This window comes from Bos mutus, chromosome 10 (genome assembly GCF_027580195.1).
Source record: "Bos mutus isolate GX-2022 chromosome 10, NWIPB_WYAK_1.1, whole genome shotgun sequence".
Classification (NCBI taxonomy): domain Eukaryota; kingdom Metazoa; phylum Chordata; class Mammalia; order Artiodactyla; family Bovidae; genus Bos; species Bos mutus.
The window spans coordinates 35,610,731-35,624,080 of record NC_091626.1 but is presented as its reverse complement, the minus strand read 5'-3'; the positions used below and the strand labels follow the sequence as shown (position 1 = coordinate 35,624,080).

At 37.3% G+C, this 13,350-nt stretch overlaps 1 protein-coding gene across 1 annotated transcript in view; it reads left to right on the top strand.

The window, feature by feature from the left end:
• The window catches only part of SLC38A6 (solute carrier family 38 member 6), a 70,118-nt gene that overhangs the window by 18,041 nt on the left and 38,727 nt on the right, over positions 1–13,350 (top strand). The window contains exons 4-5 of the mRNA XM_005890690.2: positions 2,175–2,227; positions 6,522–6,561. Of these exons, the coding sequence (XP_005890752.1) occupies positions 2,175–2,227; positions 6,522–6,561 (93 nt within the window). The remainder of the gene's footprint in view (positions 1–2,174; positions 2,228–6,521; positions 6,562–13,350) is intronic.

Sequence of the window (13,350 nt, the reverse complement as noted above, 5' to 3'; positions counted from 1 at the left end):
GTCTAAAATATGTCTACAGTCTGCCCCTCTAGGATTATTCTAGGAAATTATTCTAGGAAATCTTTCCCTGTTAAAGCATGAAGGTTCCTACTTGTAATTAAATTATATATTCCAAATTCCAAATTAAATTGTCCTTGCCCACTGTTGAGCAGTGTGTAAATACATTTTAAAAAATAGCTGTGTCTGGGACTTCCCCTGCGGTCCAGTGCTTAATACTCCATGCTCCCAATGCAGGGGCACAGCTTTTTTTTTTTTTTTTTTTTTTATTTTATTTTTTAAAAAAATCACAGCTTTGATCCCTGGTCAGGGAGCTAAGATCCTTTATGCCACATGACCCAGCTAAAAAAATTAAAATATTAAATAAAAAATTAAAAATAAGTATGTCATGCAAAAAGTTCTAAATTCTTTGATCAACCCTGATAATAGATTATAATTTTAAAATGTTAAAAAAATTTTTGTTCTTAAGTAAAACTTATTTTTTTAAGCATTTCACTGTGTTCTTTCTAACTTTGTAGTTATAACATGAAAAGACCACATATGGTTTTCAAAATGCTTATGTTTGCATACTTGATGAACTTTGTTCACCTTATAGCATGTTTAAAAAACTGATAATTAGAAGATCATGTCACTTAAGAGCTAAACAGTGCTAAAAGATGAAAGTATACAGTTTTTTGTTAATATAGTGATAGCTTAAAGAAACCCATGTATATCTTGAGAGGATATGTTAAAAACTTGATTTAAGAAATGATGATCCATATCTTTGATTCAATAGGAAATGTGTGATGTTATTATTAAGTCTTAGTATCTACTAACCTGCCTTTTTTTGGCATAAGCACTGAAAAGTTAAGAACTTCTCAGACTTTGTTGTTGTTCAGCCAGTAAGTTGTGTCTGACTCCCTCAACCCCATGAACTAACCGTAGCGCGCCAGGCTTCCCTGTCCGTCACTATCTCACAGAGTTTGCTCACATTCATGTGCATTGAGTTAGCGATGCTATCCAATCATCTCATCCTCTGCCACTCGCTTCTTCTCTTGCCCTCAATCTGTCTCAGCATCAGGGTCTTTTCCAATTAGTTGGCTCTTTGCATCAGGTGGCCAAAGTATTGGAGCTTCAGCTTCAGTCCTTCCAATGAATATTCAGGGTTGATTTCCTTTGGGATTCACTGGTTTGATCTCCTTGCAGTCCAAGGGACTCTCTAGAGTCTTCTCCAGCACTGCAATTCGGAAGCATCAATTTTTGGCACTCAGCCTTCTTGATGGTCCACCTCACATCCATACATGACTACTGGAAAAACCATAGCTTTGATTTAGGATTATATAAACATTTTTAATTCTCTTATTTTTACCTATGGTATCATTAATTTTAACATGAAACTCCCATTTAAGGACAAATTTGGTTCTTTTATGAGCCTTTTAATTTTCATCTTTTCTGTGATCACACTTCTAGAACATGTGGAATGAAAATGTAATTTCATACTCTATGATGAGAAAGAAAATATATTCCCTTATCGCAGGATGAAGGTATTGTTTCCATCTGAATATATTATATCCTAGGTAGCCTGTAAAAGTGAATGTCTCTGAAAGTATGATTTAGCTTTTATACTTTAGTAAGATTTATTTACATAGACAGTTTTTAGAAACTGTTGTCAATGAAAATTAATATTGGACAATGTAGTCTGTGAGTACTGTTTAGTGAGAAGTGGATTGTTCTTGAGTAATTATTATTTGAATTATTGCAACCTGGGTAGTTAGACAACCTTAGGAATTGCTAAACTCTATAAGAGGACATTGTCTTTATGGATCATAAGTTTTCAACTTTCCCCCAAGTCAGTACTTCAGCTTTAAATTTAATGTGATTGTCGAATAGCTGGGCTTCCCTAGTGGCTCTGACGGTAAAGAATCCACTTGCAGTACAGGACACCTGGGTTCGATCCCTGGGTTGGGAAGATCCCCTGGAGGAGGGCAGGGCAACCTACCGTGGTATTCTTCCCTGGAGAATCCCCATGGCGGGCTACAGTCCGTGGGGTCGCAAAGAGTCGAACATTTCTGAGTGACTAAGCTTAGCACACAGCACATTGAATAGCTGTAGGTAGCAGTGGAATAGCTTTCTTCCATGTAAGACTTGGTACACAGACAGAATTGTGTAAAAATAACAATTATGATTTCTCTCAACAGCTGTGACATCTTATGAGGATCTTGGACTCTTTGCATTTGGATTACCTGGAAAGGTAATTTTTTTTCTCCTTGCTGTATTCAAAATCCTGAAAGGCAGTTTTTCCCTTCCATTTCCAGTTAGAAAAGACAAGTATATATAGGAGGAAGAAATTAAGGGAATAAAAGGAAACTAAAGTGAAGAAAAGGAATGATGGGAGCAGGAAGAGAAAGAAGAAATCTCTATGACCTTCCTAAAAATGCATTGATAAATATAATTCAACACTTAAATTTTTTAGTGTTTTTTATTCTAATGAAGGGGAGCAGTGACTTATAATTTTAAATCAATACAATGGCCTGTTTTAACATTTTGTGATTAATGTTGATTAGATTATATTTGAATTCTCATGAAGACTGAACAAGACAGATGCATGGAATTAACCTTATAGCATGTTTATAAAATTGATAATTAGAAGATCATGTCATTTAAGAGCTGAATAGTGCTAAAAGATGATCCTTCATTTATAAGTGAGGAAATTAAGGCCCAGAGAAGGGAAAGGGCCTATTTGTCTATAATTACTCAAGCCAGTATGGAACCATAGGACTCCAGACTCAAAATCTATTACTTTTCCTCCCCAGAATAAGAGGAATAACAACAGTATTTATGGGGCATTCATTTGTGGTAGGCATGCTAAACTAGTTTAGTTAAACTAATTACCTGTCTTCTTCCACAGATAATCTGGAGTTAAATATTATTGTTAGTGTTTTAATAATTATTTTTGTTTCTGAAGAGCTATCATACTTCTAAAACCCATTTATATGTTTATTCCAAACAGAGCTTTTTCTTTGCATTTTGTAAATCTGTTGTTTGTGTTTTTTGTTTGTTTTTAATCTAAAAGGATGCTATTTTGTTGTCGGCTGAACTAACCTTTAAGAATTAAGTCTGAGAGGAAAAAGATACAGCTATGTAATGAGGGGCGGGAGATGTGTATTTGCATTCAAATTAACTTTGTATTTAAAGTACAAAAGAGAATATTTAAATCATGTTATATAGTCTCATGGTTTGGATCCTTATAGCCTGAAATTTGAACTAAATGGAGACTATGTCACTTTTGAGGGTAAAGATTTTTGTTAATCATCCTTGGTAACAATTTTTCTTGAAGATCAGGATGTTTGTTATAATTAAGATCAATTTCCTGCATCCAGTTTAATCAAGGGAGAAGAAGAAAATATTATTTATATAAGAAAACTAATTAATTTAATACAATCTATGAACATGACTGAGCATCATCACTGTTATTTCACATTAGTATTTCCTTTGTTCCTTGGATAGCAGCAGAGTCTACAAGAAGAACATGGATTATTGAGAGTCCCCTTTTCCTACACTCTAGAGTAGCTGCATTATCATCTTAGTATATACACACAGTTTTTAGTAGGCAGATACACAGACAGAGAATACTATAAATGAAGAGCTGTTTGTTTGTTTAATATTTTCTCTCAACTTCCAGAGTTGGGTTGAAACTTTCCTATTTCCTTCTTCCCAGATGTTACATGAGTATAGATATGACATATGATAGGGTCACATTATTCTGAAGTTAAATATTTTTGAAGTGATTTGAACCTTTTAGGAAAACTGTTTTAATTGTCTATACATGGTTTATGTGCTTGGCAAACATTTATTGAGCAAATACCATGTGGCCATGCACTGCACCAGGCATGAGAAAGACAGGTAGATGGGTAGGTATATTGACTTTCTAGATCAAAAATGCTTCAACTGAGCCAGAAAATGGGAAAATACTCATCAACACATTGATATTATTGCTTTTTGCAGTATATTCATAGAAAAATCCAAATTTCGTGTGTGACTGACAACAGATATTAATTGCATATGAAAGACGGTGTACAGAAATTTCACAAAAGTCTTTTCACAAATAACTGTGACATTTTGGAACTAATTTTTAAATGGGATGGCATGTAAAGGTTTTTCTGGAGAATATTAGAATGATAATTATCATATCTTCAAAGACATCTTCCCAGATGTTTCTATCATTAGCCCTGCTTTCCAAGACCTCCATGTCTTGATGACTTAGTTTGTTCCCAGGATCAGATCAGATCAGTCGCTCAGTCGTGTCCGACTCTTTGCGACCCCATGAATCGCAGCACGCCAGGCCTCCCTGTCCATCACCAACTCCCGGAGTTCACTCAGACTCACGTACATCGAGTCAGTGATGCCATCCAGCCATCTCATTTTCTGTCGTCCCCTTTTCCTCCTGCCCCCAATCCCTCCCAGCATCAGAGTCTTTTCCAAGGAGTCAACTCTTCACATGAGGTGGCCAAAGTACTGGAGTTTCAGCTTTAGCATCATTCCTTCCAAAGAAATCCCAGGGCTGATGTCCTTCAGAATGGGCTGGTTGGGTCTCCTTGCAGTCCAAGGGACTCTCAAGAGTCTTCTCCAACACCACAGTACAAAAGCATCAATTCTTCGGTGCTCAGCCTTCTTCACAGTCCAACTCTCACATCCATACATGACCACAGGAAAAACCATAGCCTTGACTAGACGAACCTTTGTTGGCAAAGTAATGTCTCTGCTTTTGAATATGCTATCTAAGCGTCTTTTAATTTCATGGCTGCAGTCACCATCTGTAGTGATTTTGGAGCCCAGAAAAATAAAGTCTGACACTGTTTCCACTGTTTCCCCATCTATTTCCCATGAAGTGGTGGGACCGGATGCCATGATCTTCGTTTTCTGAACGTTGAGCTTTAAGCCAACTTTTTCACTCTCCACTTTTACTTTCATCAAGAGGCTTTTGAGTTCCTCTTCACTTTCTACCATAAGGGTGGTGTCATCTGCATATCTGAGGTTATTAATATTTCTCCTGGCAATCTTGATTCCAGTTTGTGTTTCTTCCAGTCCAGGATTTCTCATGATGTACTCTGCATATAAGTTAAATAAGCAGGGTGACAATATACAGCCTTGACGAACTCCTTTTCCTATTTGGAACCAGTCTATTGTTCCATGTCCAGTTCTAACTGTTGCTTCCTGACCTGCATTCAAATTTCTCAAGAGGCAGATCAAGTGGTCTGGTATTCCCATCTCTTTCAGAATTTTCCACAGTTTATTGTGATCCACACAGTCAAAGGCTTTGGCATAGTCAATAAAGCAGAAATAGATGTTTTTTTGGAACTCTCTTGCTTTTTCCATGATCCAGGGGATGTTGGCAATTTGATCTCTGGTTCCTCTGCCTTTTCTAAAACCAGCTTGAACATCAGGAAGGCAAATGGAATTCCTAGGAGAAGAAGGGTGATCTCTTTCCAGTCCATGCACGACTGAATGATCTTAGATAGCTAGTCAGCTCCAGACATACATTGGAAGTATAGATTCACCAAGATTTAAGTGATTGAAAGGCCTGAGTTGAAGCAGAATATTTAATCATTTCTTCTGAGTACATCTGATGACCAAGAATGGATAAAGTGCCGTCTTGTATTTCCCAGGAATCTCATCAAAGATCACAAGTTAGCAAGGCTCAGGCATATTTTGTTTGGCTCAAATCTTTTTTTTATTTTTAGCTGATTGCCAACTAAGAGTTATGACATTTTGAAAGAATTCCGTTTCTGACTTTCCTTGAACAATCAGAAGATCTAGCTACATTGGATTCACATTCTCACATGTCAGCAACTGGCCAGAGCTGTATAACAGCTGCCACATTTTGAAAGAGGAGAAATTCTCCAATGTATTAAGGTCTTCACTACCTCCTATTGTCTTATACTCAGCCCACTGTGTGTTACTGAGTTTAAAATGCTTCAGTTTTCAGATATGTGGGCTCTAGAGTTTTCTGCTCTAGAATTAATTTATCCCTGCAACAAGGCTCCCATGTTCAAGGCTTGGTGTTTGCCAAGCTGATACACTCTGAAGATTATATTTCCCTTTATACAATACAGCATTGGCACAACACACCTCAAGCTGTTTCAGTATGCCTAGCAAAGCAATGTGATATAACCAATTAAAAAAAAAAAAAAAAAGACCAAATTAAAAAAAAATGAGACCAAATAAATTCAACTTCAATTCTTTGGTACTTTGATAACCATTGATTCCCTAGCTTTTTAACACTTTTAACTGTTTTAAAAATGGCTGCCAAGGAAACTTACAAAAGTGTGCTTTATAGTAACCATGGAACTATTAAAGAAAGGCTTTTTATGTGATGATTATTAGTTTTATATATTACAAATAGCTGGCAGAGTGTGTTCTTTTCAGTTTCTCTTCACTCAATTTCTGCATCTGTTTTCAAGTAATAGTTATTGAATTTTAATAAAATACCAATCCTTTTATATTGTTTCCCCTTTCATCTTCTGAATACATTTGTTCTTTTATAGGTGATGGTGGCGAGCACCATAATAATTCAGAACATTGGAGGTAAGCAATTGCAAGTGCACAGCTTATGCCTAGACGTGGTGGAAACGATGTCCTCCTTTGGTTTCTTGCTTGCTACGGGTCCAGCAGGGAACCTAAACCTCTATAGACATAGGTATCTCAGAAGCCCTGTGTGTTGACCTATTAGTCTTTCTTTTTTAAAAGATCCTTTTTAGCAGCCCTTGTAGGACAATAGCTTCTAAATTCAGCTGCAGCCAAACCCTTGCTTTCAATCTTGTTATTAGGTCTGTAGCACACCTCTGAAGCGCTGGTTTTCTGTAGTTGTGGTAGTGGTGAAGTACAGCTTGGAAAAACTTTCCAGGTGATTCTGGGGTAGTTCCCCTCTATTTTTGTCCTGATCACCTGCTGTGATGTATACTGCTTTAGAAGGAGGGATGTTCCATGGCTGTGAACAGTCATGTGTAGAAAGGCAATCTCCTTTTGTAAGCACGAAATCGAAAATGACCATGTGGTGTACAAAATAAATATGCTTGAGACAAATAAGTATTCTCACATTTTTTGGAATTCCCTATTTTCCCATTTAAAAAAAAATGATCTGGTATCAAGAACTACAGAAACAAAAAGTACTGTTAAGTTAATTACTGATCATTATTGACTAAATGTATTAAACATTTAAATCCAAAATCCTATGGGAATCATATTTGTATATGTTGTAAAGAAGTTACCATGCTGAACAATGTCTTAATTTTCTTTTACCATTTACTTGAGTGCTAAATAAATGTTTTTAATGTAAAGTTAAATACACAGAGTTAATATGATTACTAAGAACCATCAATCACAGTTTGTATTTTATGTAGAATTTTCAACTCAGGAATTTCGATCTGAATTTGTGGCTATGGCAAATGCCTGCTGCTGTATTCTCAGTATCCTTCACCCAGATCACTTCCTTGTCCTCTGAGCTGGTATGCAACTGTTATTGTTCCTGACTCTTTTAGCACTTGCTGTTAGGTCGAAGTTACCTCTGTATATGCATTCTTCCCCCACTATTATTATCAGCTCCTCCAAGTCAAGTATTAGTCTCATTTTTTTTTTTTTTTTGTATTCCCGAAACCTAGCACAATATTTGGGACTTGATAAACCTTTTTTTCAACTAAATATTAGCTGAATATAATTTGTATGTGCTATTTGCAAGTACTTTGTAATATTCTAGCTGTATTTATCAAGAAGACCAAAGGGGACTTCTAGACTGATCATTAGCTTTAAATATTTGAAAAGCTGAACGTGAAACATGGAAAGATATTACAGTAATTTAGTATTATTCTGAAGGGCAGAACTGGCTCTAATGGGTAGAAATCTACAGTAATGCTGGTTTGGTTTCATTTGAAATACTAAGCTTTGTGATAATGGGAGATGTCCTACACTCCTTTGAAAAAGCTCTGATATTCCTGAAAAAATTCAAACAGAGGTGGTTGGTCAGTTGTCAGAATGTTCTAGAAAGAATTTCTGCATTTCAATTCAGTTTAGTCACTCAGTTGTGTCTGATTCTTTGTGACCCCATGGACTGCAGCACACCAGGCTTGCCTACACTGGAGCCTACTCAAACTCATGTCCTTCATGTCGGTGATGCCATCCAACCATCTCATCCTCTGTTGTCCCCTTCTCCTCCCACCTTCAATCTTTCCCAGCATCCAGCTCTTTTCCAGTGAGTCAGTTCTTCACATCAGGTGGTCAAAGTATTGGAGTTTCAGCTTCAGCATCAGTCCTTACAATGAATATTCAAGACTGATTTCTTTTAGGATTGACTGGTTGGATCTCCTTGCAGTCCAAGAGTCTTCTCCAACACCACAGTTCAAAAGCATCAATTCTTCAGTGTTCAGCTTTCTTTATAGTCCAACTCTCACATCCATACATGACTACTGGAAAAGCCATAGCTTTGACTAGATGGACCTTTGTTGGTAAAGTAATGTCTCTGCTTTTTAATATGCTGTCTAGGTTGGTCATCAGAGAAGGCAATGGCACCCCACTCCAGTACTCTTGCCTGGAAAATCCCATGGATGGAGGAGCCTGGTAGGCTGCAGTCCATGGGGTCGCTAAGAGTCGGACACGACTGAGCGACTTCACTTTCACTTTTCAATGTCATGCATTGGAGAAGGAAATGGCAACCCACTTCAGTGTTCTTGCCTGGAGAATCCCAGGGACAGGGGAGCCTGGTGGGCTGCTGTCTATGGGGTCGCACAGAGTCAGACACGCCTGATGGGACTTAGCAGCAGCAGCAGCAGGTTTGTCATAGCTTGTCTTCCGAGGAGCAAGTGTCTTTTAATTTCATGGCTGCAATCACCATCTGCAGTGATTTTGGAGCCCCGCAAAATAAAATCTCTTGCTGTTTCCATTGTTTCCCCATCTATTTGCCATGAAGTGATGGGACCGGATGCCATGATCCTAGTTTTCTGACTTGAGTTTTAAGCCAACTTTTTCACTCTCCTCTTCACTTTCATCAAGAGGCTTTTTAGTTCTTCTTCACCTTCTGCCATAAGGGTGGTGTCATCTGCATATCTGAGGTTATTGATATTTCTCCTGGCAATCTTGATTTCAGCTTGTGCTTAAGCCAGCCCGGCATTTTGCATAATGTACTCTGTATAGAAGTTAAATAAACAGGGTGACAACATACAGCCTTGAGGTTCTCCTTTCCTGATTTGGAACCAGTCTGTTGTTCCATGTCCATTTCTAACTGTTCCTTCTCAGGAGGCAGGTCAGGTGGTCTGGTATTCCCATCTCTTTAAGACTTTTCCACATTTAGTTGTGATCCACACAGTTAAAGGCTTTGGCATAGTCAATAAAGCAGAAGTAGATATTTTTCTGTAACTCTTGCTTTTTCGATGATCCAACAGATGTTGGCAATTTGATCTCTGGTTCTTCTGCCTTTTCTAAATCCAGCTTGAACATCTGAAAGTTCACGGTTCATGTATTGCTGAAGCCTGGCTTGGAGGATTTTGAGCATTACTTAGCTAGCATGTGAGATGAGTGCAATTGTGCGGTAGTTTGAACATTCTTTGGCATTGCCTTTCTTTGGGATTAGATTGGGAGTGGGATTGGATTCCGACATTTGGTGGCAGATAAATCATCAGTTCTTTCAGCTCTAAGTTTGTTGATTTGCTTGCTTTGTTTTAGAAACTTTTTTTTTTAAGTCACTTAAAAGCAGTCACAAAAATTTTTAATGTTCCTCCAATTCAGAAAAGCTGGTAATGCTTGTTTAGTTTTTAGAATAATACCCTTGTGATTTTCTTCACATTTTCTAAAATTTTATTTATTGAGAGCCTACTAAGTAATACCTGAAACATATTTTCAAAGCTATTTTTCTTTTGTCTTAGCATGCATAAACCATTCCTTTATTAGAATAGAAATGGAAGCTTGCTGTTGTGAACAGAACACTGGGTTGGAAGTCGGGTGCCTATTTATTACAGGAAAGTTTCATGGAAGGGTTATACTTGGTTCAAAAGATGATTTGCTCTTTTCTTAGGTATTTTTAACAAGTCAGCCACTATTGCTGTAAAAACTTTCATGGATGCTGTTCTTTTTCAGAAAGGGGAGTCTCAGTTCTTAGAACTACCCTTTAGGGAAGCTGCTGAGCCTCTGAGGTTAAAGTCTAGGAACTCCAGCCTTAAGTAGTTTCTTGATTAACCTAAGTTGGGTCTGTGGAAGCCCTTAGCAGTTACTAAGCCATGTATGCTTGAGAAGAAACGGCATATTTATTTGGGAGGCTCTTTAATGTTGTACATATAACTTATTTGATGTTATTTCTTCCAAATGGATTTTGACTTTTTATTAATTGGAGATACATTAGATATTTATAAGATGATACGAAGTGTATAGAATCAGATTAAATGTTTGCATATCTTGCATGCCTACCTGCATATGTAATGTAGTTCAGATAGCATTTTTGGAAAGATGGGATATTCATTATTCGTATAAGTGGTCAGAGTTTTTCAGTGATTGTTTAGAAACGAGAAATAATATAATAAATTATCTTTAGGCCAGGCCTATACTTGACACTTTATACTTAACAGCAACACTTCAGGGTGGATGATATTATCCTCATTTTACAGAGGATGAGATCAGTGCTCAGAGGGGATAAGTGACTTGCTTACCTTTACCCCTTAATAAAGCCAGGATTCAAATCTCACTTTGTCTACTTCTAAAGGCTTTGTTTTTTCTGCTCTGATTTAGTAAATGTTGAAAAGCTATGAAAAGATTAAATGATGAGGATTTTAAAAGCTCCTTGGGGACAGGAACTATGTGTTTTCATTTGTTTTCCTAACTTGACCTAGTTTCTGGTAGAGGAACTCAATAAATAATATTTGTTGAATGAATGAGACAATTAAAAAAATTCTATTTAGTTTTGCCAAATACCGAAATGAATCCGCCACAGGTATACATGTGTTCCCTGTCCTGAACCCTCCTCCCTCCTCCCTCCCCATACCATCCCTCTGGGTCGTCCCAGTGCACCAGAACTAATACAATATTGTAAAGTTTAAAAATAAAATAAAATTAAAATATCAAAAAAAATTCTATTTAAAAAACTAAGATTTTGTCTTAATGAGACAATTTTATATAGCATATAAATGATACAGAGAAACTGAATGTCCATAGTGTTTAGAATTATATGAAAAATAAAAGGTTGAAAATATTGAGGAAAGTTAGATCTTATTTATGTAAAATAGAAAATAAAGTATTTTAAAATCTTCTACTTTTGCGTTAGGTAATCATATCTCAGATTAATGCTTTCTGGCTCTTTTATTCTTTGTAACATTTAAACATTTCTCAGTTTTCTTGAGATTCTATGTCCCTGATGAATCTATGAGAAAGGAAACAGGGCCTTTAGAAGCAAGATGATCATGGATCAAGCAAAATTTTCCTTAATCAATATTTGTTCCATGAATCTTTCAGTAAGACTCAGTTTATTCCCTACTTCTTTGTATTCCATGTCTATAAGTAACTTGTTCATTCATTTAGGTTTTTAAGTACCTAGCACTTGGTATTTAGTAAGTCTTATTTGTGTGTAAGTCTTATGTGCTGGAAGAAGCACAAGCTGGAATCAAGATTGCTGGGAGAAATATCAATAACTTCAGATACGCAGATGACACCACCCTTATAGCAGAAAGTGAAGAGGAACTAAAAAGCCTCTTGATGAAAGTGAAAGAGGAGAGTGAAAAAGTTGGCTTAAAGCTCAACATTCAGAAAACTAAGATCATGCCATCTGGTCCCATCACTTCATGGCAAATAGATGGGGAAACAGTGGAAACAGTGTCGGACTTTATTTTTCTGAGCTCCAAAATCACTGTAGATGGTGATTGCAGCCATGAAATTTAAAGATGCTTACTCCTTGGAAGGAAAGTTATGACCAACCTAGATAGCATATTCAAAAGCAGAGACATTACTTTGCCAACAAAGGTCCATCTAGTCAAGGCTATGGTTTTTCCAGTGGTCACGTATGGATGTGAGAGTTGGACTGTGAAGAAAGCTGAGTACCGAAGAACTGATGCTTTTGAACTGTGGTGTTGGAGAAGACTCTTGAGTCCCTTGGACTGCAAGGAGATCCAACCAGTCCATTCTAAAGGAGATCAGTCCTGGGTGTTCTTTGGAAAGACTGATGCTAAAGCTGAAACTCCAATACTTTGGCCACCTGATGTGAAGAGTTGACTCATTGGAAAAGACTTGATGGAGGGATTGGGGGCAGGAGGAGAAGGGGACGACAGAGGATGGGATGGCTGGATGGCGTCACTGACTCAATGGACATGAGTCTGAGTGAACTCCGGGAGTTGGTGATGGACAAGGAGGCCTGGTGTTCTGCAATTCATGGGGTCGCAAAGAGTCGGACACGACTGGGTGACTGAACTGAACTGAGCTGAAGTCTTATTTATTATAGGAAGAAAGTAAGGAATAAGAGAAGGAGGAAGAGAAGGAAAAGCCAGCAACCTGGCTTGGAACTCCTTTAAAAGGAAGATCAACTGGGAAGAGAAGACCACACAGAATGCATAAGTGAGCATATGGTTTCTTTAGGGAAGAATCTACTGTCAGAACTTCACAGAAAATCTTTTTTTCCCCAATATCAGTCACATACCAAGTATTAGTCACAGGGAACTAGTGTGGTCTAACAAATAGACTGGAAAAGTCTACTGTCTTTGAAAAATCTGTGAACTTTATCATAGAAAAAAAAATATGACTCATTAAATTTAGTACTCTTATTCTTAGGATTATGGAAACTGTTACCTTTAGAAAATGGAGAACCACATGGTAAAATACTTCTTAGAAGCAATTCCTGATAGATTCCCAACACTGATGAATTGGGGTCCCAAAACAGACCAGAGCCAGAGAGAGCCCCCAGCTGCTTAGTGCCTCAGGCACCAGAGGGACATTTGCTGAGAGTCGTTGCTTAGACACAAAGTCAGAAAAGAAGCATCTGGAAGTTTTAATATTTAATGCTGTTATAGGGAAGAGAACTCTGGCTGAGGGCTTGAGTTTAGTGGACTGTAAGCAAAAGGATTAAGAACTGTAATAGCAAATAAGTACAGGTTTCCATATAGTTCCTCTAATTTGCTGGATTATGAAAGTCCTTTCCTAAAAACCAAGGGAAGTAGTTAGTGCCATACGTGTTTGCATTTGCATTAGGTTTGCGATAGACCACTCAGTTAGCTAAAATATCCTAGAAATCAAGCAGGAAACTCAAATCATCTTTACTTAAGCTAAGAGAAAGTCCTATTAACTCCGATGAGTACGTGGTAAAAGTGAAGGTAATTGGTGTTTCTGATCTTGTCTCTTGCCCAACTCAAAATG